Here is a 23,532-nt window from a genome sequence, read left to right as displayed (position 1 = left end):
CTCGAGTCGTAACGTGAACCAGATGTTTCAAGCCTGGTACCGATAATCAGTCGATCGACCATAATTCGAGACTCCCGCCACGGCAAAACCCCCTAACCAAAGCTTGTTCGAGGCTTCCGGTATGTGGGATGAAGTGACGGAACCACTGTCGACGAAAGAAGAACCGTTGTTTTGTGAAACAAGTCTCGGTCGATGCATAGCAAAGCGTTTTGGATGAAACTCACAATAACGGCAAACGCCGTATCCTCTTGTGTCATAATGTCATTGTCCATCATCGTCAGGGGCAGTGGGGAAGATAATCAGGGCGGCAGTTGAGCCAGCGCCAGGGCGACCACAAACTAGGAAGCTCTATTTTTGTCGAGACTGTCGATCGGTTTGTCTTGTCACGGGAATCCAACACTCATTGGTTGGGGAGTGGCGAAAAAAAAAAAAAACCAGGTTTGAGGCTTGGATGTCAACACAGATCCGTTCCGTACGGATACTAGCAGCACTGTAAACGCCGAAGATTACTCGGTGCCTTCAACATCTAGAGCCGGCGACGGCATAACGGCGTTATTAACACCCGATGTCATTCATTGTGGCACGACGGAGACCACCAGAGAAAATGAGTGGTTCAAACCATCTCAATAACGACGACGACACAGCCTCATGGGTGCCCGCTGATGTTACTGTGTGGGTTTACACGATTATAGCAGCGTGGCACAGTAAAAAAATAGTGAGCAAACAGGAATAAAGAGCGAGCAATGAGAGATGGAGCAGCCAGTGGGATGGACTCGGGGACTCTTCAGGCTTCTGAAATGGACTGTGCTCGCGGTGGTGGGATTTTGGGATATGAAGGCGGTGGCAGTGCAATCGACAGATGATATTGATGGTGATGGTCATCCCCGCAATGTCTTTACGGTAAGGCAAGACCTTGTCTGTTCATTTCTTATTGAAATGAGCAAAGAATCGAGGGAAATGAATCATATCAGCGATTCCTCCCTGATGATCTGAGTTGGCAATGCATCGCTTGAGGAAAAGTAGCTGCATCTATACTTAAGCATCGTAATAGTGGACTCTAGAAGCAGGAGACAAGCTTTGGAAAGCATACCAGCCAGTGTAAGGGCACAATTCTATTGTTTTGTACAGCCACGCTCGGGTCGGACGGAACACAAGTTTCACTACCCGCCCACGCTGATCAGTGAATTGGCTGGTATTTGTTGTTTACTGCGCTCCAGTCTGCAGAGTTCACACATCAGTGGTCAGAGGCTTCTTGTAGCAAGCCGCTGATGAGCATTCCAGCCATGATAACCGATAGCAATGGGCTGCCGCTTTGCCGTCCGGTTGGAGCAGCCGCCGGGATTAACGGTGACGATGAGATTGATCTTCTCTTATCACATTGAACCATACCAGAGCTATTGGGCGGAGGAATTATTTAGCCGTGCCTTTGTCTGCATCAAGCTTGATAACCTCAAACAGGAGGGGACGTTGGTATTCAGACGCAGGCAGACGAATAATCAACCTGAGGCTTGACTAGATTAAGACCAGGCCACGAAGCCTCAGAGGATGAGAGACGTAAGCTCGTAGCTGCATCTGCAGGTGAAGTCGACGATGGACCAGAAATGCATACGAAAAAGCGCAGCCAAAGACGAGCCATGAGACTCTGAGGAACCAAAAAGACCAGCGCAATGCCTCCATCATGGGCTTTTTGGCACCAAGCCTGTCCCAAAGGGGCAGTTGAGCGTCGTCATCCTCAGGCCGCAGACGTCTCTGCTCGTTCGTTTCGCTCTCTTCTTGGAGCTAGACTCTCGCACCTTGTTCGCTTCGCACCCCTCGGAGGGCGAAACAGGGATACGCTCGCTACTGTCTCTGGGAGGCTCGGTCGTCAGAGGCTCATCCTGATTGGCCTCAATCGTCACGGCGCTGCCCCAATGAGTTATCCACCTCCTTGGCCCTTGGCTTCCACCCTTGGCTTGCACAACCCAAGAAAAGAGCTGACGCGTCCTCACTCCTCTCTCTCACTAGTCGGATTCCCGGCCGCCGATCTATCCCTGCTCCCTGGTCAGCCCTGACAACGGCCAGCATTACCTGACAGAGAGACCTGGATCTAGCGGTTCATAGCGCTCGAATGGAATCAATTCAGGGGCCGAGTCCCTGAAGTTGGGGGCCTTGAGCATGTTTATAGTGGATTCTCCAAGTGGGCTTCAGTGGCTTTCACCAGCTTCTTCCTCCCTGACACGCCGGGGATCTTGTTGTCGGACCCGGCGGGTACGTACCGCCGACCAAGGCACCCACCCCATTCATAGAACACGGTCCCTCCCCAGTTCCCGATTGTCTGCCTGGTTCCATCTTTCCCCTTCTCAACTTCCAAACGTTCGCTTCTGTTACAGAACTTCCATCTCTCAACAACTGTTACTTTTCAACGATCTTCTAAACAAGATAACACAACAGACCAAATCTATCGCGACAATACTCGAGTCATCCACTTATCATCATTTGGGCGACGAATTCAATCTCTCACTCATCAAAGACTACATCCTCCGGTATCGCCGCACTGATACAACAATATGTCGGGTCCTGGCCAGAATAACGTCGATATCGACGCTCTCCTCGATCTTACCGAGTACGACAACTTCCAGTCTCCTGCTACTTCAGTATCACCATCAGGAACATCAAAGGCTACCTTCGCAAGCCCTATCTCAGCCGCTGTCGCTGCTCCCGCCACCACAACCGCCCAGAGCCTGAGCGGTCCCAGTCACAACTATGACATGTACCGACAACAGACCGGCTTTGTGCCCGGTGCTATTGCCAACACCATGGCTGTTAACCAGACAAACAACACTGGCTACCAAGACTTCCGCAATATCGACTACCTAACCACCTTCAGCCCCGAGGCTGATCTGTTTGATTTCAACACATCTCCTTCGCAGGCTACTTTGGGTGCTTCGGATATCGATATGGACTTTGAGTCGCAGACCGAGACACAACAGTTTTTCACTGTCGACCCTAGCAGCATTGAGCAAGAGAACGCTGGTCTTCCTTCACCACCCGTTCTGCCTACACAGAACAACGGCCGTCTCTGGCCTGGTGCTCACTCCCAAGCCGCTCTTGCCAAGGCTCAGCAACAACAACGACAGCAGCAGCAGATCATTCAGCAACAACAGCAGGCTCAGCGCCAGGCATCGCAGCCCAAGTCTCGTGGCAAGGCCCCTCAGCCTACCGACCCTATTGTTGAGCAGAAGATTACTCAGCTCCTGAACTCTATGCGAGCTAAGCCCTCAATGCCCGAGAGCCAGGCTACCAGCCCCATGGCCAACCTTCCCCGATCCAAGAAGGACGAAGAGGAGATGGATGAGGATGAGCGCCTCCTGGCTAGCGAGGAGGGTAAGAAGCTCAGCAGCAAGGAACGACGACAGCTTCGCAACAAGGTCTCCGCCCGTGCTTTCCGTTCCCGCAGAAAGGGTAAGTTTACTCCGTCACGATTAATTGAAATAAGGTGCTAACCATGTCTCAGAATACATCACTCAGCTTGAGACTGAGATTGCCAACAAGGTCAGTGAGAACGGTGACCTCCGAGCTCAGAACCGAGCTCTCGTGGACGAGAACAAGCGTCTGACCGACCTCACCCGCATGCTTCTCTCTTCGCCTTCTTTCTCCAACTTCTTGGACAACCTCAGCAGCAACCCTACCGCTGTTCAGCATACTCCTCAGCTCAAGGTCGAGCCTCAACCCGAGCAGCGACAGGTGCCCAAGGACATCAACCCCTACAACACTCAGCAGTCTTCTCAGCACCAGATTGGTATGGCCATGATCCCTGAGCAGAACATGGACTTCTCCATGCTCACCCTTGATGGCTCTTTCAACTTCCAGCCTCAAGTCTTTGTCGTCGACACTCCTGAGCTTCCTGATGCTATTGACGCTTCTGTTCTCTCTGGCAAGACCTCCAACTTTGCTGAGCCCATCTTCGACTCTGAGGAGGAGAAGCTTGAGGTGCCCGCCATTGAGCGCCCAGTTGAGAAGCCCGAGGTTTCTGAGCCTGTTGATGCCGCTCCCATCGATCTTGAGTTTGAGTCTGACCCTGAATTCGCCCTGTTCCACACTGAAGCCGCCACCACCACCACTGAGCAACCCAAGGAGTTTGATACCGAGGGCCTGTCACATGTTGACATCTTTGGCGGTGTTGAGTGCGAAAAGGTCCTTGCCCGTCTCGAACTTGTCGATGCCGGTGAGGAAGAATGTATCGCTGCTCTGGCTATGGCTCGCGTGCAACGTATCAGCGCCAGCTGTGATGCTGTTACAACAAGGTTAGAACTACTTACCATGGACCTGTAAAGAGTGGTTTAATGGACTGTGGGGGATGGGAAAAGGACATGCACTAAGCGCTTCATTACTTTCTTATTTGTAACTTTTGGGATTCCCAGCGGACTGGGATGGGTTTAGGCGTTCCTGGCACAAAGGATGAATCGCCCATGCGAGGTTTTGTCGCATTATCTATTTTGTTTGTATCTCATACTCGGAACGATTGATGACACAGGAAAGTTGTGTATAGTTAGATAGAAAGGCCTACCGCCGCTCGATATCACAAATTAAACATTGAAGGCCATGATCTGTCCTATTTCTACGTGATGTACATTGCCTTGCATACCCTCTTGCATCTCTGAGGTTACATTAGCGCTGACCTACTGTCTGTAAAGACTGCCTGCATGGATCTCCGCAAAAGAACCATGACGAGTGGCTGTGTTGGATGCCAGTAACCGTTCGTTGGCTCTATTAAGTACCGTATCATTCCGTTTCTGGTTCAGTGATAATTGCAATGTCCCCTAAGTCTATATCTCCAGTTCGACTAATGAGTCGACGTGCTTTTCGAAAAAGAGCTCATGCTAGTGATTTGACGATCTACAAAGAAACTAATTCCACGCCGTCGGTCGAGGTTTCGCGAAAGCGATCTAAAAGAACTGGGCCTTCAAGTTTCGGTCTGCATAACATTTCTCACCATCAACGTTCAGCGTCTCATTCTAGGTATCTTTTCACCAATAAGGCTCATTGCTCGACGGTGTCTTTACTATCATCCATGGCCGATGTCGTCCAGCCATCAGAACCGTCAGCTCTACAGACATACACCTATATACCATTCACGAATAACTTTACAATCCGCATTCTCACTCTTGAGCCTGGTACGGGTAATGACCCATTAGTCGGTCATCTCGGTTTCGAGAATCTTGATCTCAACCCACAATATGAAGCCATCTCATATTGCTGGGGCACAGGTGGTCGATCCTCTGAGATTATATGCGATGGGAAACCGCTGCCATTAACGGAGAGCATTGAGGGTGCTCTCCGTCGGATGAGACATGCAACTACACAGCGACGCTTATGGGCGGATCAAGTCTGCATCAACCAGGATGATATTGCCGAACGAAGTCAGCAAGTCAGTCTGATGAATGCTATTTACAAGGGAGCGAAGCACGTCTTGGTATGGCTCGGAGAAGACAAAGTAGGGCATGGGCAGGCGGCTATGGAGATGGTTCACTACCTCCATGGAGTGTTTAATAATGAGGAGCTGCATAATGAATTCAAAAGAGCTCATTCGGAAGATTTATTGAGTCAGGATAGGAAACCTTGGGTGCCGTTCTCAAATCTATCGAGGCTGCCATGGGTGAGTTTTATGAGAGACTCTGAAATGCCTTATACTGACGAGAATAGTTTAATCGTATATGGATTGTTCAAGAAATAGGAACAGCAGCTCCGGCAACTCTCTGCTGGGGCGATGCAGAGATCGACTGGGAGATCCTATCGTCAGTTGCAGGCATCTTGAATACGACCTATCACTTCTTACGCTCACGGTTCGCCGTCTTTACACCTAACATCCGATACTTATATCAACGCTTCGTTGAGCCAGAGGAGGCATACGATGTCAACCATAACCGCGCAGCCTTCATATACGAACTTCATCGCGCAAGGCATCTCTTGTCCAAAGACCCTCGAGACCATGTCTATGCTTTTCTCGGCCACTTCTCCATTCACACCGGTAGTTCAAGCCTTGCAGAGCTGGTGGCGGATTATAGCAGATCGATAGAAGATATCTATTACGATGTAGCAGTCAGAGAACTCTCTGGGTGCGAATCACTTCTGCTTTTGTCTGCTTGTCATGCTATACCAGCTACATACAAGAAACGAATTATGGAGAGGGGAGATGTACCAACTTGGGTTCCAGACTGGCGCGTTGTGCCTTTACATCTCATGGGTACACCTGTGACTCCTCATAGAGCATCAGGGGAGTATCGGCCGCAATTATACATCGACGAAGAAACAAGAGTTCTTCACATCTACGGTGTTCGCTTAGATCGTATCCGTCGACCATCATGGATATTCTGGAACAACGCTTTCCACTTCCGTCGCAATAACCCTTTTCGCCTCCCCATCGAGGGTTTATGGCGAGATATCTGTGGTCGAAACCAACCCTTCAACCTACGACAACGCTATCGAAACGGCGAGTCAGCTTTCTTCGCCCTTGTGCAAACACTCACAAACGCGTGTATCGGAGCAGATCGCTCACGGCCGTATGAGAGTATTCCCAAGGATGAGTGGCTCGCCAACGGCGCAGCGTATCTTGTCCGCGCACTAGATAAACCCGGTGCTGTTTCACCAGAGATACAAGAGCTTGCGCAGACGGGAGACGGGTTCAAGTGGAGCCATGAAGCAACGCTCGTTACGCGGTATCGAGGTTTTGCGATAACTTTTGGGGGATGGTTTGTTGTTGGGCCGGATATTATGCAAGCTGGAGATGTGGTTGTTGTGTTGTATGGAGGTAGAACACCGTTCTTGCTAAGAAGAAAGGATGACGGGACGTGGATACTTGTCGGGGAGTGTTATGTTCATGGGATGATGAATGGGGAGGTTTTTGACCTTGATGGGGTTGAAGAGGAGGAGTTTGCTATTGCGTGAGGCGTGTGGGATATAGATACCCCTTGGATAAACATCCATTATCTGTCATTTTACTAAACCAAGATGTCTAGAGATCATTATTTCAACGACAATCGTGATATTATCTTATCCGGCTAGAGATTTACTGGAAATTGGCCTATAAATCGTCATAAGGCTCTAATATATCCTGAAATTTAACCGGATAAAGAAAAACTACTAGAAGAGTTCAAGACGCCGAGCCCTCCTCAGTTGCACTCAGATGATATGCCGAAAACGAGCCGGCAAATAAGAGAAATGGCCAAACACCGAAGCCTTCCGACCAGGCGGAAGTACAGTAAGATCGCAAAGGGATTGTAAGAATCAAAGGGTATAACCGTGCATGCAAAATTCCTCGTCCAGTCCAAGTTCCTCCCTATAGTTTCTCCACTCACTCATTCATACTTACTCAAACACTCTCGCGAGCCTTCACTGGTGCCGCATTCATAACGCTGATGTCGTCGTCACTGTCTTCCAATGATCGTCTCTGAGGAGGAGATCCCAAGTCCTTGGTCACGATTCCAGAAGTCTGAGGGGGTAGTTCGTTTGGACTTCGGAGTTCCCAGCTACCCACACGCTCATGATGAATGCCTTGATTTGTCACCACCACATCCGCATCGCCATCCTTCTTCTCTGGACCTTTAAAGCCTCCTGCGGCACCTCCTCCAGCAGCGGCACCGTCTGTTGACCCTTCAGGGCCCTTCCGGCGTAATCGAAGGCCGCCGCAGACACACAGGCAAATGAGTAGAACACCCAGAACAGCGATCGCAATAATTGCTCCAATAACTCCTGCGATGACTGGCCCAATTGAAGAGTCATCTCCCCAGTTGGAGCTATCCGAGTTGACGAGAATGCACCAAGGAGCAGGTGTCGGGCCACAAACGTCGCACCAGTGGTTAGGTGACGTTCCAAGGTTATTCATAGTCTGCATGAAACTCGAGTATGCGATACCATCAGGACCAGACTTGAAGATGGGCTGGTTCTGGAAAGATTCGTCCGCATCTGCTGAAGCACGGTAGGACATTCTCACACGAAGACTGTCCGTGGCTGGCTGTCGATCAGGATCATCTGGGTCTTCACCAAAGAGCTCAAAGATCAATGCTGCGCCAGGCTTGGGGAGTGTTGACCAAGGCGCTTGAAACATGTTGTCCGGTGTGACAAGACCTGAGAGTTGAATAAAGCTCACGATGGGATCGAGAGAGCCAAACATGAGTGTGAGTTTGTTGTAGCTGCTTCCCCAGCGAATGTTGCTCCTAAACTGCGATGCAACTTTGTACGCCATAGTTCGGCCAGCGACAGAGTAGAGAGTACCAAGCTCGCTGTCGTCGTCCGAGCCACGGTAGCTGTTTTGTGCGCGCTCCATGGATAGTGCATAAGTGTTCAGGAAAGACAACGTTGAGTTTGCGTTTTTGAGCCCCTCGTGGACTGTCTCATTATGTCGATACTGATAATCAACGAATTCCCAGAGTTGGTATGCGTTCCAGAGATTGGCGTAGTCAATGTCAATTGTGCCATCAAATGGAGCAGTAGAGAAGAGGTTTTGGTAGAAGGGCAGAGTTGAATCATAGAGCTCGTCGAGACCGGTTTCCTGCGTTAGGTTTGTGGTGATCTCTGTCTGCCAGGCTGAACATCTCGAAGTGCCTTGTAATCTGTATTGTATAAGTCAAATGTAGGTAGGGAGAGGTCAATGAGCATACGCTGTTGATTCTGGGTCGTAGTAACCAGGAGCTCGAATGCTGGGGTATTGATATCCGTCTAGAGGATATTCAGTCTTGTTATCACTCGAGGCCAAATTCACAGCAATCTCTTCGCCTCCAGTACTGTTATCAAATGCGTTGGGTGATGGTGGATAGAAGCCCTGCATGAAAGCCAGAGCACCAGTCGATACCCATTCATCTGTCTGAGTAATAATGTCAAGGTCGTCATTGTCAATCACATCAGGTTTGAGATTCTGGAGATAAGCGATTTGAATGCTCTGATAGTCGGTGTCGTTCACGCCGTCTGGGATATATCGAGCACGGAATGCAGTTCCTTGTCGCAGCATCTGCTGAGCTCCCTCGGGTGTTAAGACGGTACGAAGGTTGGCTATTACGGGTGTCCTTTCGCCATGGTTGATGAATGCGACGGCAGCCCAGACCTTTTCTCCAGTGCCAGCGGATTGTGCAATAACGCCATGGGCGAGAGGTAAAGCTGCGAAGAGCTTGAACATAATCATATTGAGGGCTGTGTCTTACACGACAATACAGTGGGGGGTCAACTATAAGTAATCAAAGCGAAGCTCTTCCTTCACCATCGAAGAGGTGAGAGGCAATTGAAAGAGAAGAGAGGCAAAGACCTAGCTCAGCTCAAAAGAGGTGAGGGCCATAGATAGGTAAGGTAGCTTATGGTAGAACAAGCTGCAGCTACATCTGCAACTGACCGTCATCCATCCACCCAACGCCTGATGCAGCTCTAACACGACCTAGGTTCATGTACAAGAAGCCAACGCCCCGTCACAGCGGCACAGAAACTCCTCGCGACATTCCAGTGGCATTCCTCCAACAAGGCTGGCATTGGGAGCGGGGGGGAACACGATAAAGCCATGGAGGGCCGGCAAGTGATGGGATAGGTCAGCTCACCATGATGCCATCCAATGGCTGAGCTAAAGGATGCAGCCCAGCTTCTTTGATGCTGTAAGTTTAAAAAGGGCCAAGATAGTGCTGAGGGCGGGGTGAGGTGGGCGGATAGAGGTGGCTGGGAAGACGATAAGCCCAGTGTCAACTGCAATGGTCAAGATCTCGATGGAAGAAATATTGAGTCAGTGACCTTCAAACAGCCAAGGAACTGATTCATTCGTGATAACAAGTACCGAGACTCAAGGCTCACTTTTGCTTGGCCTTGACCGCTGACTGTGCAGATCTATCCGTAAAGAGAATGCTTACTACGGCGGGGTTTGCAAGTCGCGCAATTGAAGGTCATCCTCGTGACATAGAGTAAGACAGGGCTACGGTAACATAAGGCCAAATCTAATTCTTTGATACGAAGAAAATGTTTTGGTAAAACAGGATATTGACGTCAGTTGTCTCGAAGCCAGCTCGGAGCTAACTGCGCCCACTGACGGCACTTGTAAGTGACTAACATGGGCTCAACACCAATTCCTTGATATCTGGTTGGCGTTTGAGAAGTATTTTGATTCCATGCAGTGATTCATTTTGTATCACTGAACACATCTTTATAATTAGTCACTCTATGAGTAAGAGCTATCCAGTGTCTCATATTACATTAGGTCCATGTACTACCGCAAGTTAAAGGCGCGGCGACTCTCACCCCTGGTATGGATGGCTTGGTGCAACTGCGAACCTGGCTGACATTGGATATACAAGCATAACCATAAGCCCCTTTCCTCATATCGGTAACCCAAAATAGCTTTTTTGAAATATCTATAAGATATTTGGCAAGATGCACTTTGGATAGGATACGAGGTTGCATTACAAGGTGCCCGAGTGTTGAGCCTCTACTGTTAGTCTACAACGCCGGAACTATTAATATATATGTATTTTGTGAAAGTCGACCATATTTGATGGATGCCTGCAGTCAAGTACATAACTCGGCTCGTTGCCGACCCATTCGGATCCGGGCTAATGATCTGGCTTAGCGTGTGTAGTGCTTCCTTGATCTGTGAAGGCTCGTCTTCATGAGTAATATCTAGAGCTCCTGTCCCAGACCTGCTACAACAAGTACAGGGTCTAGGGAAGGGGAATATTGTTCTCCTGGTATGTCTTATTAACGAGTCTCAAAGTCTAATCAGGAGTAACCGAGCAGTGGCTTCAGCAAGTCAAGACAATACTTAAAGTGACGAGTTCACTAGGGCTATCGCTTTCATGATGTGATCACCTGGCTAATCAAGGACCAACACGGGCGAACAGTTCAGGCCCTTCAAATGGCGATGCAATACCTATTTATTGTGTAACTTGTGACTTGACTGAATCACGATGGAGTATATCATCTGCGTCTACACCCTTCAGGTTCTTAGCTTGCGATCACATCATGCACGATAAGGCAGGGAAGTGGACTCTTCACTTTTAGTCATCAACCCCATCATCTCAACAAAGGAGACTATAAATGCTCAATTTCATGAACAGCCAGTGGCGGTTAATTCATGCCATATTCCCGCAAATGCTATCATAGTGATAATGTTTGTGAGTTACCAAACAAGCTCTCTGTTGGAAAACTTCATCAGCAGTTTACTATGACGAAAGGAGCGTGGCTTGAGAATACTGTCAGTGGTTAACTGTGAACAAAGACATGGTCACTTTCATGAAGTCTTGAAATCAATGAGTATAAGCTTCCATGTGGAGTCTAGAAGTGGTTCGTGTCAAGAGCTAGGTCTCCTCCACTAGCCCTTTCACCAGCGTGTCAGTCAGATATTCAAGAAACCAAGATCAAAACTACACAAAGTGGTCTGCAAGCTGAGATAGAACGTGCCGTGGAAATATAATGGAACAACGGATCAAGTTGAGTCTGTCATACAATAGCCTTGATGTCGAGAAGGAAGTATGTATTCAAGTGACAGCCCCCAACGGTCAACTTGAGCGAATCACGATAGCTTACATGTAGGGGTGCATATGCAAAACATGGACACTACGAGCTGTTCAGTTGGAACAACACAATATAGTGAGTTACAGATGAAGAGCAAAGCGGAGCTATGGCAGCAGCAGCTAACAACCAGTCAACTCAGCCCTGAAGCAGGGACCACAGATGGGGGGGAGGTGCTCGTGGGCTAATGTCGCCTACGTAAGGTGGGACAAAGCCAGGCCAGGATAATCGGTAGTGGACGATGTCCCCAGCTTTTGGGTCCTGAGTTTCAGATGCTAATCTTATCAATCTGATCAAGCTGCATCAGATGAAGATCTTTAAACAATACACAACAAAGCCTATGTGTGCTTCTAGAAAACAGAACAAGTCTGTACATTTTCAGTATCCAAACAAAAGACCATCATCCTTTGTGATATTTGATAATTCAATAATCGATAGTCATTCAGATATTTCACCCTGCTTATGCCTAACACCCAAAAAAAAGAAGTTGATTCGTTTGTAAAAAGGGGGCGGTTTGCGATGATGATGGAACCCTCCGAAATCGAATGATGCGTGTTTAGCGGGCCCTTTTTTGGGGGTACCTCCCTGCCCTGTTTCTTCCGCTTGCATTTAGGCCAGGTTGAAATCTTAGCACAGTACGTGGCCTACAGGTACCGCCTACCGAGGATAAGCTCAGAAGATACTTTTAAGCGAGCCTTCTCATTCGTCCGCTAACAATTCTATCCGCATCACCTGCCCTTCTGACCACCAACTTCAGTAAACTGTACCTACCCTGCCACTCAGACTCAGGTTCTCACCCACTGTACCACCTTCCAAGTCTGCGCTCACGCCCTTTTCGTCCGTCATACTCAACACTTCAGCGCGAAAATCTCTTGACGGAGTAATTAATTCTTTTCGCCGCATCGATATTCTCAATCGTCTGTACTACGCCGCAGCGAGAAACGGATCAGAAATTTAGAATTCCTCCCTCAATGGCACCGTCGCTGATTGCGACGTGATCGCCCACCATGTCGGAGTCGACGTCCACGTCGATCGACGCTGGCATTGCTGTCGCTGCTACACCACATTCTCACGATACGGTCGTCACGACTCCGCCTGTCGATACCAACACCAAAAACCCTACGACCGCTCAACCTGGCGCTACCTTTTTGCATTCGCCTCCCGATAGCAACAACACGGCGAAGTCTGATGGTTCAGATTCTGAGTCTGAGTTGAGCGATCTTGAAGACGAACCCATCCTGAGCGATCCACCGCAGCCTGTTTCTTCTAGCGACAATGTCAACAGCGACGATAAGAAGGAAGATGCTGACGAAGACATTGACATTGGAGAGGTCCTGCCAGATTCCTGGTCTGGTGCTGTTCCTATCTTCAAGCCTACCATGCACCAGTTCAAGGACTTCAAGCGCTTCGTACGTCGACCGCAAGTTCCCTCGTTTCCGTCGCTAACATATACCCTAGATGGAAGCCGTCGATAGCTATGGAATGAAATCCGGCATCATTAAAGTTATCCCCCCGCAAGAATGGAAAGACGCCCTTCCCAAACTCGACGACCTTGTGAAGCAGGTTAAAGTTCGAGAGCCGATCAAGCAAGATATTATGGGATCCAATGGAACCTATCGCCAAGTCAACATCCTTCACGGACGATCCTATAACCTGCCCCAGTGGCGCCAGCTATGCGACCAGAGCGAACACCAGCCCCCGGCTAGACGTGGTGAGCGACGCGCCAATGCCGAGAAGCCTAAAACACGAACTCGGGCTGCAACCGCGACTGTGGCTAAACCTGCTGATCCTTCGACCCCTAAGAAGAGAGGTAGGGGACGACCAGCCAAGCGAGGAGGCAGAGGGAAGCGGCTCAAGCAAGAACAAGCGGATGATAATGAAGACCGACCTATGACTCCGGTCTCACCCAAGCCAGAGGTTGCTGAGACTGAGGATAAACCTGTCGAGTCAGTAGAGAAGGATCCTGGTGAAGAGGTTGAGGAGGATTATGAACCTACTGTTGGTCGCATGGGTGGCCTCCGACAGGCAAGAACCAAGACACAAACAGTCTCGGCCCGTCGCAAATACAGTCGCCGAGAGGGATCCGCTATGATCGATGAAGCTGCTTTTAAAGACTGGGATTACAAGATGGACATATCCGAGTATACCCCTGAACGCTGCGAGGAACTTGAGAGGGCTTATTGGAAGACCCTTACCTACGCACCTCCCCTCTACGGCGCTGATCTGATGGGTACGCTTTTTGACGAATCCACCGAACAGTGGAATTTAAACAAGCTGCCTAATCTTTTGGATGTCTTGGGCGAAAAGGTTCCAGGAGTCAACACAGCTTATCTCTACCTTGGCATGTGGAAAGCAACATTTGCTTGGCATCTTGAAGATGTTGATCTTTACAGTATCAACTACCTTCACTTTGGTGCTCCCAAGCAGTGGTACAGTATCTCCCAAGCCGATGCCCGCCGGTTCGAGGCTGCGATGAAGAATATCTGGCCTACAGATGCTAAGGCCTGTGATCAGTTTCTTCGCCACAAAGGATTCCTCATCTCGCCTCAGCATTTGAAGTCGCATTATAACATCACTGTCAACAAATGCGTATCTTACCCTGGAGAGTTCGTCGTGACCTATCCATATGGATACCATTCTGGTTACAACCTGGGCTACAACTGTGCCGAGGCTGTCAATTTCGCACTCGATTCTTGGCTAGACATTGGTAAAATCGCCAAAAAGTGCGAGTGTGCCGAAGCGCAAGACAGTGTCTGGATTAATGTCTACGACATCGAGCGCAAATTACGTGGAGAAGAAACAGAATATGAAGAAACCGAGGACGACGAGGAAGATGACGAAGATGAACAAGGTGACATGCCAACACCACCTTCTGGCTCTGGTGTCAAGTTCAGACTGGCTGGCCGCAAGCGAAAGCGTGCACCTGGCGAGAAGGGAGGCAAGGTCAAGAAGATCAGACTTCGTCTCAAATCGAAAGCCGAACCACCCTGCTGCCTCTGCCCTAACGACACTCCATCGGCCGATCTATTGCTCACAGATGATGGTCGAAAAGCTCATCGACTTTGTGCGCACTATCTGCCAGAGACGTATACCGAAACGATCGACGGACAAGAGACTGTCGTCAATGTGTCTGAAATCCACAAAGATCGATTCGAACTTAAGTGTCTCTACTGCCGTTCCAAACAGGGCGCTTGCTTCCAATGCTCCCAAAAGAGATGCGCCCGGGCTTATCATGCAACATGCGCAGCCGCAGCTGGTGTTTTCGTCGAAGAAGAAGAAATCCCAGTCTTCGGTGAAGATGGCACAGAATACAAGGAGCAAGCCTTCGAGTTCAGTTGTCGATACCATCGGACGAAGCGAGATAGGAAGCTTGATGGAGATGCGTTGGAGACTGATTCACGAGTCCGAACGGCAGCTTCAAAGCTTCAGCCTGGCGAGACCTGCCAGTTGCAATACTTCAAGGGCGACATCTTTGCTGGTGTCGTGGTTGAAAACCGACACGATGAGCAAACGTTGCTTATTGACATCTTGCCAAATGGGTATGCTAGAATCTATCAGAAACTCGATGTCGTCAAATCCAAACTAACCGCTTGCAGTGACCGCCTCGAAGTCGAATGGAAATGGCTACTGGTACCCGACCCAGCCGATTATCGCCTGCCAAAGGCATCGGCAAAGGCCATTCCGATGCCTGCGTCCCAGAAGGCCAAGGAGAAGCTCAAAACAAAACGACTTCATGACGGCAAGCCCCAGAAGGATGATCCTTTCGTTGAAGGCTGTACTTGGGCCGAATTCAACAGCCACCCTGTCGGAAACAAAGAACAAGTCAAGATCGATTTCTGCAAACCCGACCAAATTTGGTATTATTTGCCTAAGACATCGACAGAAGCCCGCGCCCAATTCACTGAAGATCCTAGCAACCCACGTCATAATCCGAGGGGTAATTTCCTATCGACAGTTCCCAAACCTGTCAAGCCCCCAAGGCCGGTTCCAGCATATCCTCCACGGCAAGCCTACCAGCCCGCCGCGCCTTATCCTGCAGCACGACTCGACAAGCCATATATGTACAAGCCACGAACCCCTGCTTCTAACAATTACCCTGCGATGGGCAACTTCACCACTCAAAGATTCACACCAGCTGCCCCTTCGCCCGTTCCAGTCCAGCAACAGCCCGGGAACTATCGTTATCCATATGCACAACCTACACTTTCAGGACAACAAGCCGCTCCCGCCTACTCTGCTCAAAAGTTCGAGGTTAGGCAATCGCCCGCCTATACACCTCCCGGAAGCACACCCAGGGTGCAGAGTTCTGCGAACGCATTGCCACATTATCAGCAGAACCAGTGGCACGGAAGATATACCTCTGCCCTTCCTGCACCAACCCCTAGTCATCCTGGAGTAGCCCATCCCTATCCACAACCATACCAGGCTCCAGCACCTGCAAACCACCACCAGGCACCGCAAGCAAGAGTGGCTTTGCAGGCAGATGTATCTATATTCCAAAAGTATCCCTTTTTCCAGGTCAACCATAACAGGTACGTATTATCTACTTAACACATTGGTCCTTTGCTAACCTCCATAGGGACTCGACTAAGTACCGGACGCCATATGCTGCTTGGGGAGGCTTCACCAACGGATACGAGGGCAACTTCAGGGCTCATATTATGGCCAACAAGGATGCGTATCTCAACGGTACCATCAAAGATAATAGATTCCAGAGCAGTCAGAATTTCGGCGCCTACCAGCCTCTACACCACCATCCTCCGGCGCATGGCCACCATGCGTCTCCTGGGAGCCAGCTTCGGATCAGCCAACAACCGAACTTGAAGCAAGTGCCCACGCCATCTCCAGGAACTGGCACCCCCAGCTTCAGCCAGTTTCCTCGGCCTGCGATAAAACAACAGTATTTGCCCCCTATGCCTGTGCAAACGCATGCACCGACACAAGCACAAGTACAGGCACCAATGCAGCCACAGGTGCAGCCACAGGCGCAGCCGCAAAAGTCGACCCCGAAGCCCCAGCAGAGGCCTCCGCAGAAGCCTCCGCAAAAGGCTGAAGAAAAGCCTCAGCAGAAGTCCCCACAGACTGCCCAGCCCCCTAACCAGAGCAGTAAACCTAAGATTGGGACGATTTTTAAGGAATACAAGGTAAGTACCTGGAATTCTCGATAGGAATGAAGGGTCGGCTGAACAGCCAATCCAGATACCCCCGAAAGAGTCGCCAGTACCGTTGCCTGCAAACTTTCTGGCTTCGATGGCGCCTACGTCTAAGACCCCTGCTCCCGTTGCCGCCGGAAAGCCGATCTTGCAACAATCCGAGAGCAAAGGCTCACCTGCTACGCCCAAGCCTGCAAAACCGATCCGGGCACCTCAGCAGACATTGTCGAATGGACAGCCTTTGAACAATCAAAATCTTGGGACTAAGGTTTCCAAGACCCCCATTCCAATTCCGCGGTTGCCGGGCGTTGCTCAGATCTCTTCGCAAGGTTCAGCCTCAGCCTCAACACAACAGCAGGGTGCTTCACCTTTCCAGGATAGCAAGTTGACATCTACGGGTTCAAACTTGGTACACGCAATCGATACAACTGCGCTGGCGACGAGCACCTCTTCCGGACAACAAGAGTTTGCAGACGTTCCTGGAGGTGAATCTATGGAATTCATGGATCGACTTATGGCGAGCATACGTACAATAGCCCGTCGCGACGAAACAGTCTGAGCTGTCACCGACACGAACTGCTCTGGGCTATGTATCCGAATACCCTCTTCAATTTTAGCAACTAACTTTGGAACCATGGGAAGGCGTTTACGGATTTCAGTGTTTATGATACGCATCAGGCAAATGGGAGTTGAGGGACATGGAGTGATATATGACGATCAGGTTAAGGCGCATGACGAAGGAGAGTGTGTTTATGTAGTATCAGGTGCACGACAGGCGCTCTTAAAAACGCCAGAAAGTCAACGGAGTTTCAATGATTTAAAAGTTAAAACGCCTACATAGCAATACGCGAAGTAAAGCCAAAGGCCTCAAAGCACTATAACAAAATAAGGTGTTTATTTTCAACACAACATAATGTAAGGTATCATACACCACGCCCAAAAAAAAACACACACACACACAATAACTTTAATGTTAAGTCTCAGCAGATCACACAGCTGCTGCCTTGAACCTTAAGGTCCAACTGAACAAGTGGCCTCAATCCGTGTGGAGTTTCAATGATAGGCATAATGATGATGCATCAGAGATATGCATCAATACATAGTACCTAGCTTGGTTTCCGAGAAATATTTTGAGTGACTACCGAAACCACACACCTGACACCTGACTTAGTAGACCACTTCGTTAAATAACATGTCATCAGAGCCTGGCAATCACGTTTCATACCATGTATGATTAAGTCTCGGCGAAAGTAGGGGCAATGCAGTGGTTTTGTCACATTGTATACCAAAGCATCCAATATGATAGACTTCTTGTGGCAGGCACTTACCTAGGCAGGTAGCAACATGACAGCACTTACACGACGTGTCTTCCTAGGAAGCATCTTCTCTGGACTCGGAAACTATTATATGCAAAGAAGGTCTTATTCGGGCGCTGCTTCTAGGAAAGAGCTCCCTCACCCTTTCTCAACCTCAGATAAGTAAGTACCTACCTTCCTTAGGTAGGGGAGGCAAGAAAACTCAAGACCTCGACCCTAAGTGGCAAGAATAAGGTACTTACAGAAGTTAGCATACCTACTACCTAAGGTAAGTTTAGGGTGTCGTTTGTCGATTTTATTTTGGCACCTTATCAAGGTTTGATGTGTCTTTCTCCCCGAGGCCACACATCGTCACAATGCATCCATCTCTTACATCTTTTCTTGACTATCAAACGAATTACCAACCGTTCTCAGGAACTAGAATTACAATCATTAACAAGCTCTGAAAACACTCTTATTAATACAAATACCAAGAATTCGTCAATAGCGAGTCTCTGAGCTCCCTTTAAACTTCGAACCAACGGGTCTCCTACTTGCAGCCAATTCGAGCCGACTTCGAAAGAAACGACCAACAATGGATGCCCAGCTTGTACGCTGTATAATCACTTCATGGGTAATAATGTCGTTCATCACGTGCTGTGAGTACCACTGTGTCTGTAGTATCATGACTCCATTCAGTCTAACCTCTCAGTAATCCATCCCATCACGAACCCGGATAATTCAGATCCCTCCAATTTATCGATTCTCTTGGAAGGCATTTTCATTTTGAATTCGTCTCTCCTGCTTACCTATCGGGGTAGGTATCTCGAGTTCATCAGGGGCAATATTCAATTTTTGCTTGCTTAGCTAGCATGGCTAGGGAATCGTCTTCAGGCGCGAATCAGGGGGCCAAGGGTACTTCGGTTCTTCTGACAATGAGAGAAAGAATAATAAGCGAAATACATCAAAGTAGGGGAGTTTAGCATATACCTTAGGTATGCATCAGCGAATTCTTCTAAAATTTGAGCGACATATTCTAGCTGGAGTCTCTGAATTCAAAGGAAGCAATGAAGTTTTTCTCTAGAGACACTGTAGAAAAACGCAATTTATTAGAGCCTCTTCGGATTCCATGTGGGTAAGCCAACGTCGGCAGAATAGAGGCACAGGAGAATACAGGATATAGAGTTAGCCCCTATATCATGAAGCTACCTGCCCCTCCCCTGTCCAGCTCTGCAACAAGTCCGCAAGAGTCGAAATAATTGGTGACAAGTAGTCCATTTTTTAATGGTATATATCTTGATACCAGGCTCTGGTGTGACGTTGCCCAATGAAAATGGTCTAGTTAGGTGTGCAGTTTGGGGGAGTCACTTGAAACATTGCTCTGCCACAAGAATTATATTAGATTTCTGTGCAAGGGAACAATGTCACCGTATCGCCTCAGCATGCGCCAATTCAACGTCCAGGTGAATTCGCTTACTCCATGTTCCAGTGGCAGTTCTCAAGGCATAAACGAGATTTATTGGTTGTTCTTGCAGTGGCAGGCAATGAACAGTTGACACTGTCCTCTCATCTCTGTGACGCACAACCACTGGCAGTGGTTACACTACATTGTGATCCGAGCATTCATGTATTTACTTCTTCGATATGGGTTCATCAACTTGTTTCCCTTCTTTCATCCTCACCTTCAAAACTTTCTAACCTTCAAAACAATCAAGGCTCGTGCGAAATACAACAGCATCATTCACCATGAGCATCACCGCTTGGACCGACGAGGATGTTCGAGCATCCCTTGTCCCTCAGAAAGAGTTCCCTACCTGCTCCTATCGTCGAGGAACTCGACTGGGCCGAGGTGCATATGCCAACGTCTACAAGGTACTCAACGTCAAAACCGGCGGCCTGTTCGCCGGCAAGGTCTCTCCTGAGTACGCCGATCACCTACGAAAGGAAGCCAGAAACTTGACTAGACTGAACCATGTGAGTCTTTCCGTACTATAGTATTGAATCTCATTACTGACCATATATTTATGTAGTCCCAGATTGTCAAGTTCATCGACTACTGTGAGGACAAGCACAACCCAGCCGCCAGCGTCCTCGTCATGGAGCTCTGTGCTGGGGGCAGTCTTCAAGACAAAATTCATGACAACCCTGCAGGTCTCAAAGGCAAAGACACCTTGCAAGTCATGCTCCAGGTTGGGCAAGCCGTCGAGTATCTTCATGGGAAAGGACTCTTCCATGGAGATATCAAACCACGCAACATCATCATACGATCCTGGTCTCCCGTCGATGTTGTCGTCGGCGACTGCGCAGAAGTAATGAAGGTCGAGCATATTGACCGGCACAAACGACCTCACGGAACCCGCTCCTACTGGTCGCCTTACATCGAGAAGTACTGGAGACACTCCGGTAAGAGCGATGACATTTGGGCGCTCGGAATCTCACTTCTCGGAATGATGGCCCAGTGGCCTCGTTATCTTGTGAAGCAGGAGAAACTCTATCCGCGAAAGTGCGTCACCCACGCACAAAACTTGAACACGCTAAATCCTGGCAATGACTTAGTCAAGATCCTGTTACGGCTACTTGAATGGGATCACGAGAAGCGAATCACCGCTTCTGAGCTGGTGAGGCTGACGGCTGAGCGTCTAGAGGCTCGCCCCAATTTTGTCGAGGAGCTGAAGTCTCCCGAGGGCTTCCAGCCTTTGGTGTTCTGGTAGAGAAAACTGTCTTGTCTTTTGGGGGTTTATCTGTCGCCGAGTTGAATCAAGAGTTCATGGATGGGAAATGTTGGAGTAACATGGCAAAGATTGAATATGGACAGAGAAAGGCGAATGTAACTACGGAGTAGTACAGGATGGGACTTGTATAGCAATGTGTTCTCGTACTTGAAGTGATATCGCAACTCAATAAAGTCATTGATATTGAAGTTACTGATTTGAGTGTAGTGTTTGTGATAGCGACGAGTTGTTAGCTGAAGTCGTTTCAGTTCCTCATGAAGCATTATCGGCATCAGAACTATGAGCCGTATGTAAGTCGACCCTTGTCACGGCTATCTGTATGGAGGTCCATGTCGTACTATGGTACTTTTCCGACTGGTAGTAGAACGCTCCGGTCTCGCTATGCTGAAGAAGAGCGGGCAGCAAGGGATAGAAGGGCTTATTGTCGGAACAAACCCGATGCATTCTACAGCATCAAGTGCCGGAACACAACCTCGCATCGAGTTATCGAGCCAATCCTAATAAACCAATTTCAGTGCTCATCATTGGAGCTAATGACGCGATTAGTAGGAGAATTAACCCCCCGCAAAAGTTATTAGTCATCACTTATCGCTCCCGGTTACGGCGATGTCGCAACCGTTGAGATACAAGCTACCTGCGGAGAGAAAGACTGCTATTGATCCAATTGTCAAGGCGTGATTCCTCTCGGTTGGAGAATTGTACGTGAGGATTTCTGCTACAGTTATCAAGGGATCTGACTAATACTGAAAAAGGGACCCTTTCGTCGCTGTTGATGTTGCGCTCCATATTAACCCCGAGCCGCCCCTCCCAATCCGTGCTCCGGACTACACTCCGAAGCAATATCCCTCTTCACTTATCAAGATCATTCTCAAGTAGTGTCAGCGTCATGAGTAACCAGACTCAAAAGCTCAAGCCCGCGGCTCGAGTCCAGGGCCAGAAGAAGGATGTTTGGTGAGTTCCCTCCAAATCCTGAAAAGCTACGATAAGCTAACTCGGCCGAAATAGGTCCATGATCAATGAGGCCGCTGCGTCTTCACCTATCCAGCCTATTGTGAACTTGGGCCAGGGTTTCTTTGGTTACAACCCTCCTGACTTTATTCTTAACGCTGCCAAAGAGGCTTTGGACCGTGTTGAGTGCAATCAGTATGCGCCTGCTAAGGGACGACCGCGGTTGAGGAAGGCCCTTGCGGATGCATATTCACCATTGTGGGGTCGTCAGTTGGACCCTGAGACTGAGATTATCATCACAACTGGTGCTAATGAGGGTATGCTGAGTGCATTTATGGGTTTTATTGAGCCTGGTGACGAGGTTATTGTGTTTGAGCCATTCTTTGATCAGTGAGTGCCTTGCATTCCAGATTGGATGATAAGCTGACATTGGTCCAGATATATCAGCAACATTCAGATGCCCGGCGGCAAGGTCGTCTATGTTCCCCTTCACCCTCCAGAGACAGGAGCTACAAAGAACTCTTCGGCCGCAGACTGGACGATCGACTTTGATGAGCTCGAGAAGGCCTTCACACCCCGCACTAAGATGATTGTCATCAACACTCCCCGTGAGTACCACAAGCTTCCCGCTTATATCAGCGCTGACCTCAAGTAGACAACCCTGTAGGCAAGGTCTTTCACAAGGACGAGTTACAAAAGATTGCCGATCTTGCTGTCAAGCACCAGACTATCATTCTCTCAGATGAGGTTTATGACCGTCTTTTCTATGTGCCGTTTACTCGAATTGCCAACCTTTCTCCTGAGGTGGAGAAGCTCACTCTTACTGTTGGATCTGCTGGAAAGAACTTTTATGCCACTGGCTGGCGTGTCGGTAGGTCATGAGTTTGTACCCAAGATATGCCATTTTGCTTATACTTGACAGGTTGGTTGATTGGCCCCCCAGAGCTAATCCAGCCCGTCACTGCCGCTCACACACGTATCTGCTTCTCAACACCCGCCCCCTTTCAAGAAGCTGCCGCCATTGGTTTCGAGCAAGCCGACAAGAATGGTTTCTGGGATGAGACCATCAAGGAGATGAAGGCCAAGGTCGACCGTCTCAACGAGGTATTCGAGGAGCTCAACCTGCCCGTGACATACCCCGAAGGCGGTTACTTCCTTCTCGTCAACATGGCCAAGGTCAAGCTACCAGAGGATTACCCCTTTCCTCCTCACGTCGCAAGCCGCCCCCGAGATTTCAAGCTGGCGTGGTTCCTCATCCAGGAGATTGGTGTCGCGGCTATTCCTCCTACAGAGTTTTATACTCCTAACAATGCGCACTTGGCGGAGGATTATATCCGATTTGCTGTGTGTAAGAATGATGATATTTTGGAGCAGGCTAAGGAGAGGCTAAGGGGACTGAAGAAGTACATTCAAGAGTAGAGCGTGTTAGAAGGAAAGAAAGCTAAAGAGTCAGAGCATGGCTAGATTAGATGGGCTTTGTAGAAGTTGTGTTTATTCTTTGAGCCCTATAGTGCAGTTGCTTCGTATTTCAGTGCCTCCTGGTATGTGCATGAGTTTTGTCAGATAGACGACAACCAGGGTGTGAGGAATCGTCCGGTTGGCCAAGCACTTTTTATCTTATCTGGATGTCTGTGTTGCTATGTCTTCGAGTCCGAGAAAGACTACAAGAACTACAGTATTTCTCTAGATTTATCCTACAGCTGCTACATAGTTCACCGCTATATTCAGAACACTCGTAGATATTGTCTCTGAACTCCGATGTCAAAGTGGAGGATCCCGATCGTGGAACTGGCCTATCGTGGTCGCGGAGCCGGCCGTTAGCGAGCTGCATCGTGGGGTAGAGGCTCTCTTCCCCGCACAAGCAACAGAGGGAACAAGCACTGAGTGGCT

General features: G+C 49.1%; 7 protein-coding genes across 11 annotated transcripts; 5 read left to right on the top strand and 2 right to left on the bottom strand.

Moving 5' to 3' along the window:
* The first annotated feature begins 1,194 nt into the window (after positions 1-1,194).
* On the top strand, positions 1,195-4,586 carry FOXG_11153 (uncharacterized protein). Its single transcript, XM_018390672.1, has 2 exons — positions 1,195-3,441; positions 3,494-4,586. The coding sequence occupies exons 1-2, from the start codon at positions 2,547-2,549 to the stop codon at positions 4,309-4,311; spliced, it is 1,713 nt and encodes a 570-aa protein (XP_018249184.1). The 5' UTR covers positions 1,195-2,546; the 3' UTR covers positions 4,312-4,586.
* On the bottom strand, positions 2,064-2,156 carry FOXG_11154 (uncharacterized protein; the record flags this gene model as incomplete). Its single annotated transcript, XM_018390673.1, has 1 exon — positions 2,064-2,156. One exon carries the CDS (start codon positions 2,154-2,156, stop codon positions 2,064-2,066), a length of 93 nt encoding a protein of 30 aa, XP_018249185.1.
* Positions 4,587-4,764: 178 nt separating the features above from the next.
* Positions 4,765-7,031, top strand: FOXG_11152 (uncharacterized protein). Its single transcript, XM_018390671.1, has 2 exons — positions 4,765-5,635; positions 5,683-7,031. The coding sequence occupies exons 1-2, from the start codon at positions 4,793-4,795 to the stop codon at positions 6,922-6,924; spliced, it is 2,085 nt and encodes a 694-aa protein (XP_018249183.1). The 5' UTR covers positions 4,765-4,792; the 3' UTR covers positions 6,925-7,031.
* Positions 7,032-7,252: 221 nt separating this feature from the next.
* FOXG_11151 (uncharacterized protein) lies at positions 7,253-9,892 on the bottom strand. 2 transcript variants are annotated; one of them, XM_018390670.1, is made up of 3 exons: positions 9,805-9,892; positions 8,637-9,672; positions 7,253-8,588 (listed from the first exon to the last, which is right to left on the bottom strand). In XM_018390670.1, the coding sequence occupies exons 2-3, from the start codon at positions 9,152-9,154 to the stop codon at positions 7,349-7,351; spliced, it is 1,758 nt and encodes a 585-aa protein (XP_018249182.1). In that variant the 5' UTR covers positions 9,155-9,672; positions 9,805-9,892; the 3' UTR covers positions 7,253-7,348. The 2 variants fall into 2 exon arrangements, with proteins under 2 accessions (XP_018249182.1, XP_018249181.1); XM_018390669.1 differs by having other exon boundaries at positions 8,637-9,892.
* Positions 9,893-12,251: 2,359 nt separating this feature from the next.
* FOXG_11150 (uncharacterized protein) lies at positions 12,252-17,632 on the top strand. Of its 3 annotated transcripts, XM_018390666.1 has the most exons (5): positions 12,252-12,923; positions 12,973-15,053; positions 15,111-16,046; positions 16,094-16,658; positions 16,714-17,632. In XM_018390666.1, the coding sequence occupies exons 1-5, from the start codon at positions 12,522-12,524 to the stop codon at positions 17,224-17,226; spliced, it is 4,497 nt and encodes a 1,498-aa protein (XP_018249178.1). In that variant the 5' UTR covers positions 12,252-12,521; the 3' UTR covers positions 17,227-17,632. The 3 variants fall into 3 exon arrangements, with proteins under 3 accessions (XP_018249178.1, XP_018249179.1, XP_018249180.1); XM_018390667.1 differs by having other exon boundaries at positions 16,094-17,632; XM_018390668.1 differs by lacking the exon at positions 12,252-12,923 and having other exon boundaries at positions 12,926-16,046; positions 16,094-17,632.
* Positions 17,633-19,708: 2,076 nt separating this feature from the next.
* Positions 19,709-20,673, top strand: FOXG_11149 (serine/threonine protein kinase; the record flags this gene model as incomplete). The annotated part of the gene is made up of 2 exons (XM_018390665.1): positions 19,709-19,936; positions 19,993-20,673. The coding sequence occupies 2 exons, from the start codon at positions 19,709-19,711 to the stop codon at positions 20,671-20,673; spliced, it is 909 nt and encodes a 302-aa protein (XP_018249177.1).
* Positions 20,674-21,160: 487 nt separating this feature from the next.
* On the top strand, positions 21,161-23,456 carry FOXG_11148 (aminotransferase). 2 transcript variants are annotated; one of them, XM_018390663.1, is made up of 6 exons: positions 21,161-21,392; positions 21,447-21,645; positions 21,700-22,032; positions 22,081-22,250; positions 22,298-22,513; positions 22,565-23,456. In XM_018390663.1, exons 2-6 carry the CDS (start codon positions 21,467-21,469, stop codon positions 23,059-23,061), a joined length of 1,395 nt encoding a protein of 464 aa, XP_018249175.1. In that variant the 5' UTR covers positions 21,161-21,392; positions 21,447-21,466; the 3' UTR covers positions 23,062-23,456. The 2 variants fall into 2 exon arrangements, with proteins under 2 accessions (XP_018249175.1, XP_018249176.1); XM_018390664.1 differs by having other exon boundaries at positions 21,318-21,392; positions 22,298-23,456.
* The last annotated feature ends 76 nt before the right edge of the window (positions 23,457-23,532 follow it).

This window comes from Fusarium oxysporum, chromosome 1 (assembly GCF_000149955.1).
Source record: "Fusarium oxysporum f. sp. lycopersici 4287 chromosome 1, whole genome shotgun sequence".
NCBI classification, from domain to species: Eukaryota; Fungi; Ascomycota; class Sordariomycetes; order Hypocreales; family Nectriaceae; genus Fusarium; species Fusarium oxysporum.
Note: the sequence above shows the minus strand (reverse complement) of the source record. Positions and strands in the feature narration are given on the sequence as shown.

Bases quoted from the DNA above. Each gene is read 5' to 3' on its own strand.
- FOXG_11153 (XM_018390672.1), top strand. From the start codon at position 2,547: ATGTCGGGTCCTGGCCAGAATAACGTCGATATCGACGCTCTCCTCGAT. The intron at 3,442-3,493 runs GTAAGTTTACTC...ACCATGTCTCAG, and splicing joins TTTCCGTTCCCGCAGAAAGG to AATACATCACTCAGCTTGAG.
- FOXG_11148 (XM_018390663.1), top strand. From the start codon at position 21,467: ATGTTGCGCTCCATATTAACCCCGAGCCGCCCCTCCCAATCCGTGCTC. The intron at 21,646-21,699 runs GTGAGTTCCCTC...CGGCCGAAATAG, and splicing joins GGCCAGAAGAAGGATGTTTG to GTCCATGATCAATGAGGCCG. The intron at 22,033-22,080 runs GTGAGTGCCTTG...ACATTGGTCCAG, and splicing joins TTTGAGCCATTCTTTGATCA to ATATATCAGCAACATTCAGA.
- FOXG_11151 (XM_018390669.1), bottom strand. From the start codon at position 9,154: ATGATTATGTTCAAGCTCTTCGCAGCTTTACCTCTCGCCCATGGCGTT. The intron at 8,589-8,636 runs GTATGCTCATTG...TATACAATACAG, and splicing joins TACGACCCAGAATCAACAGC to ATTACAAGGCACTTCGAGAT.
- FOXG_11150 (XM_018390666.1), top strand. From the start codon at position 12,522: ATGTCGGAGTCGACGTCCACGTCGATCGACGCTGGCATTGCTGTCGCT. The intron at 15,054-15,110 runs GTATGCTAGAAT...AACCGCTTGCAG, and splicing joins ATTGACATCTTGCCAAATGG to TGACCGCCTCGAAGTCGAAT. The intron at 16,659-16,713 runs GTAAGTACCTGG...CAGCCAATCCAG, and splicing joins CGATTTTTAAGGAATACAAG to ATACCCCCGAAAGAGTCGCC.
- FOXG_11152 (XM_018390671.1), top strand. From the start codon at position 4,793: ATGTCCCCTAAGTCTATATCTCCAGTTCGACTAATGAGTCGACGTGCT. The intron at 5,636-5,682 runs GTGAGTTTTATG...TGACGAGAATAG, and splicing joins ATCTATCGAGGCTGCCATGG to TTTAATCGTATATGGATTGT.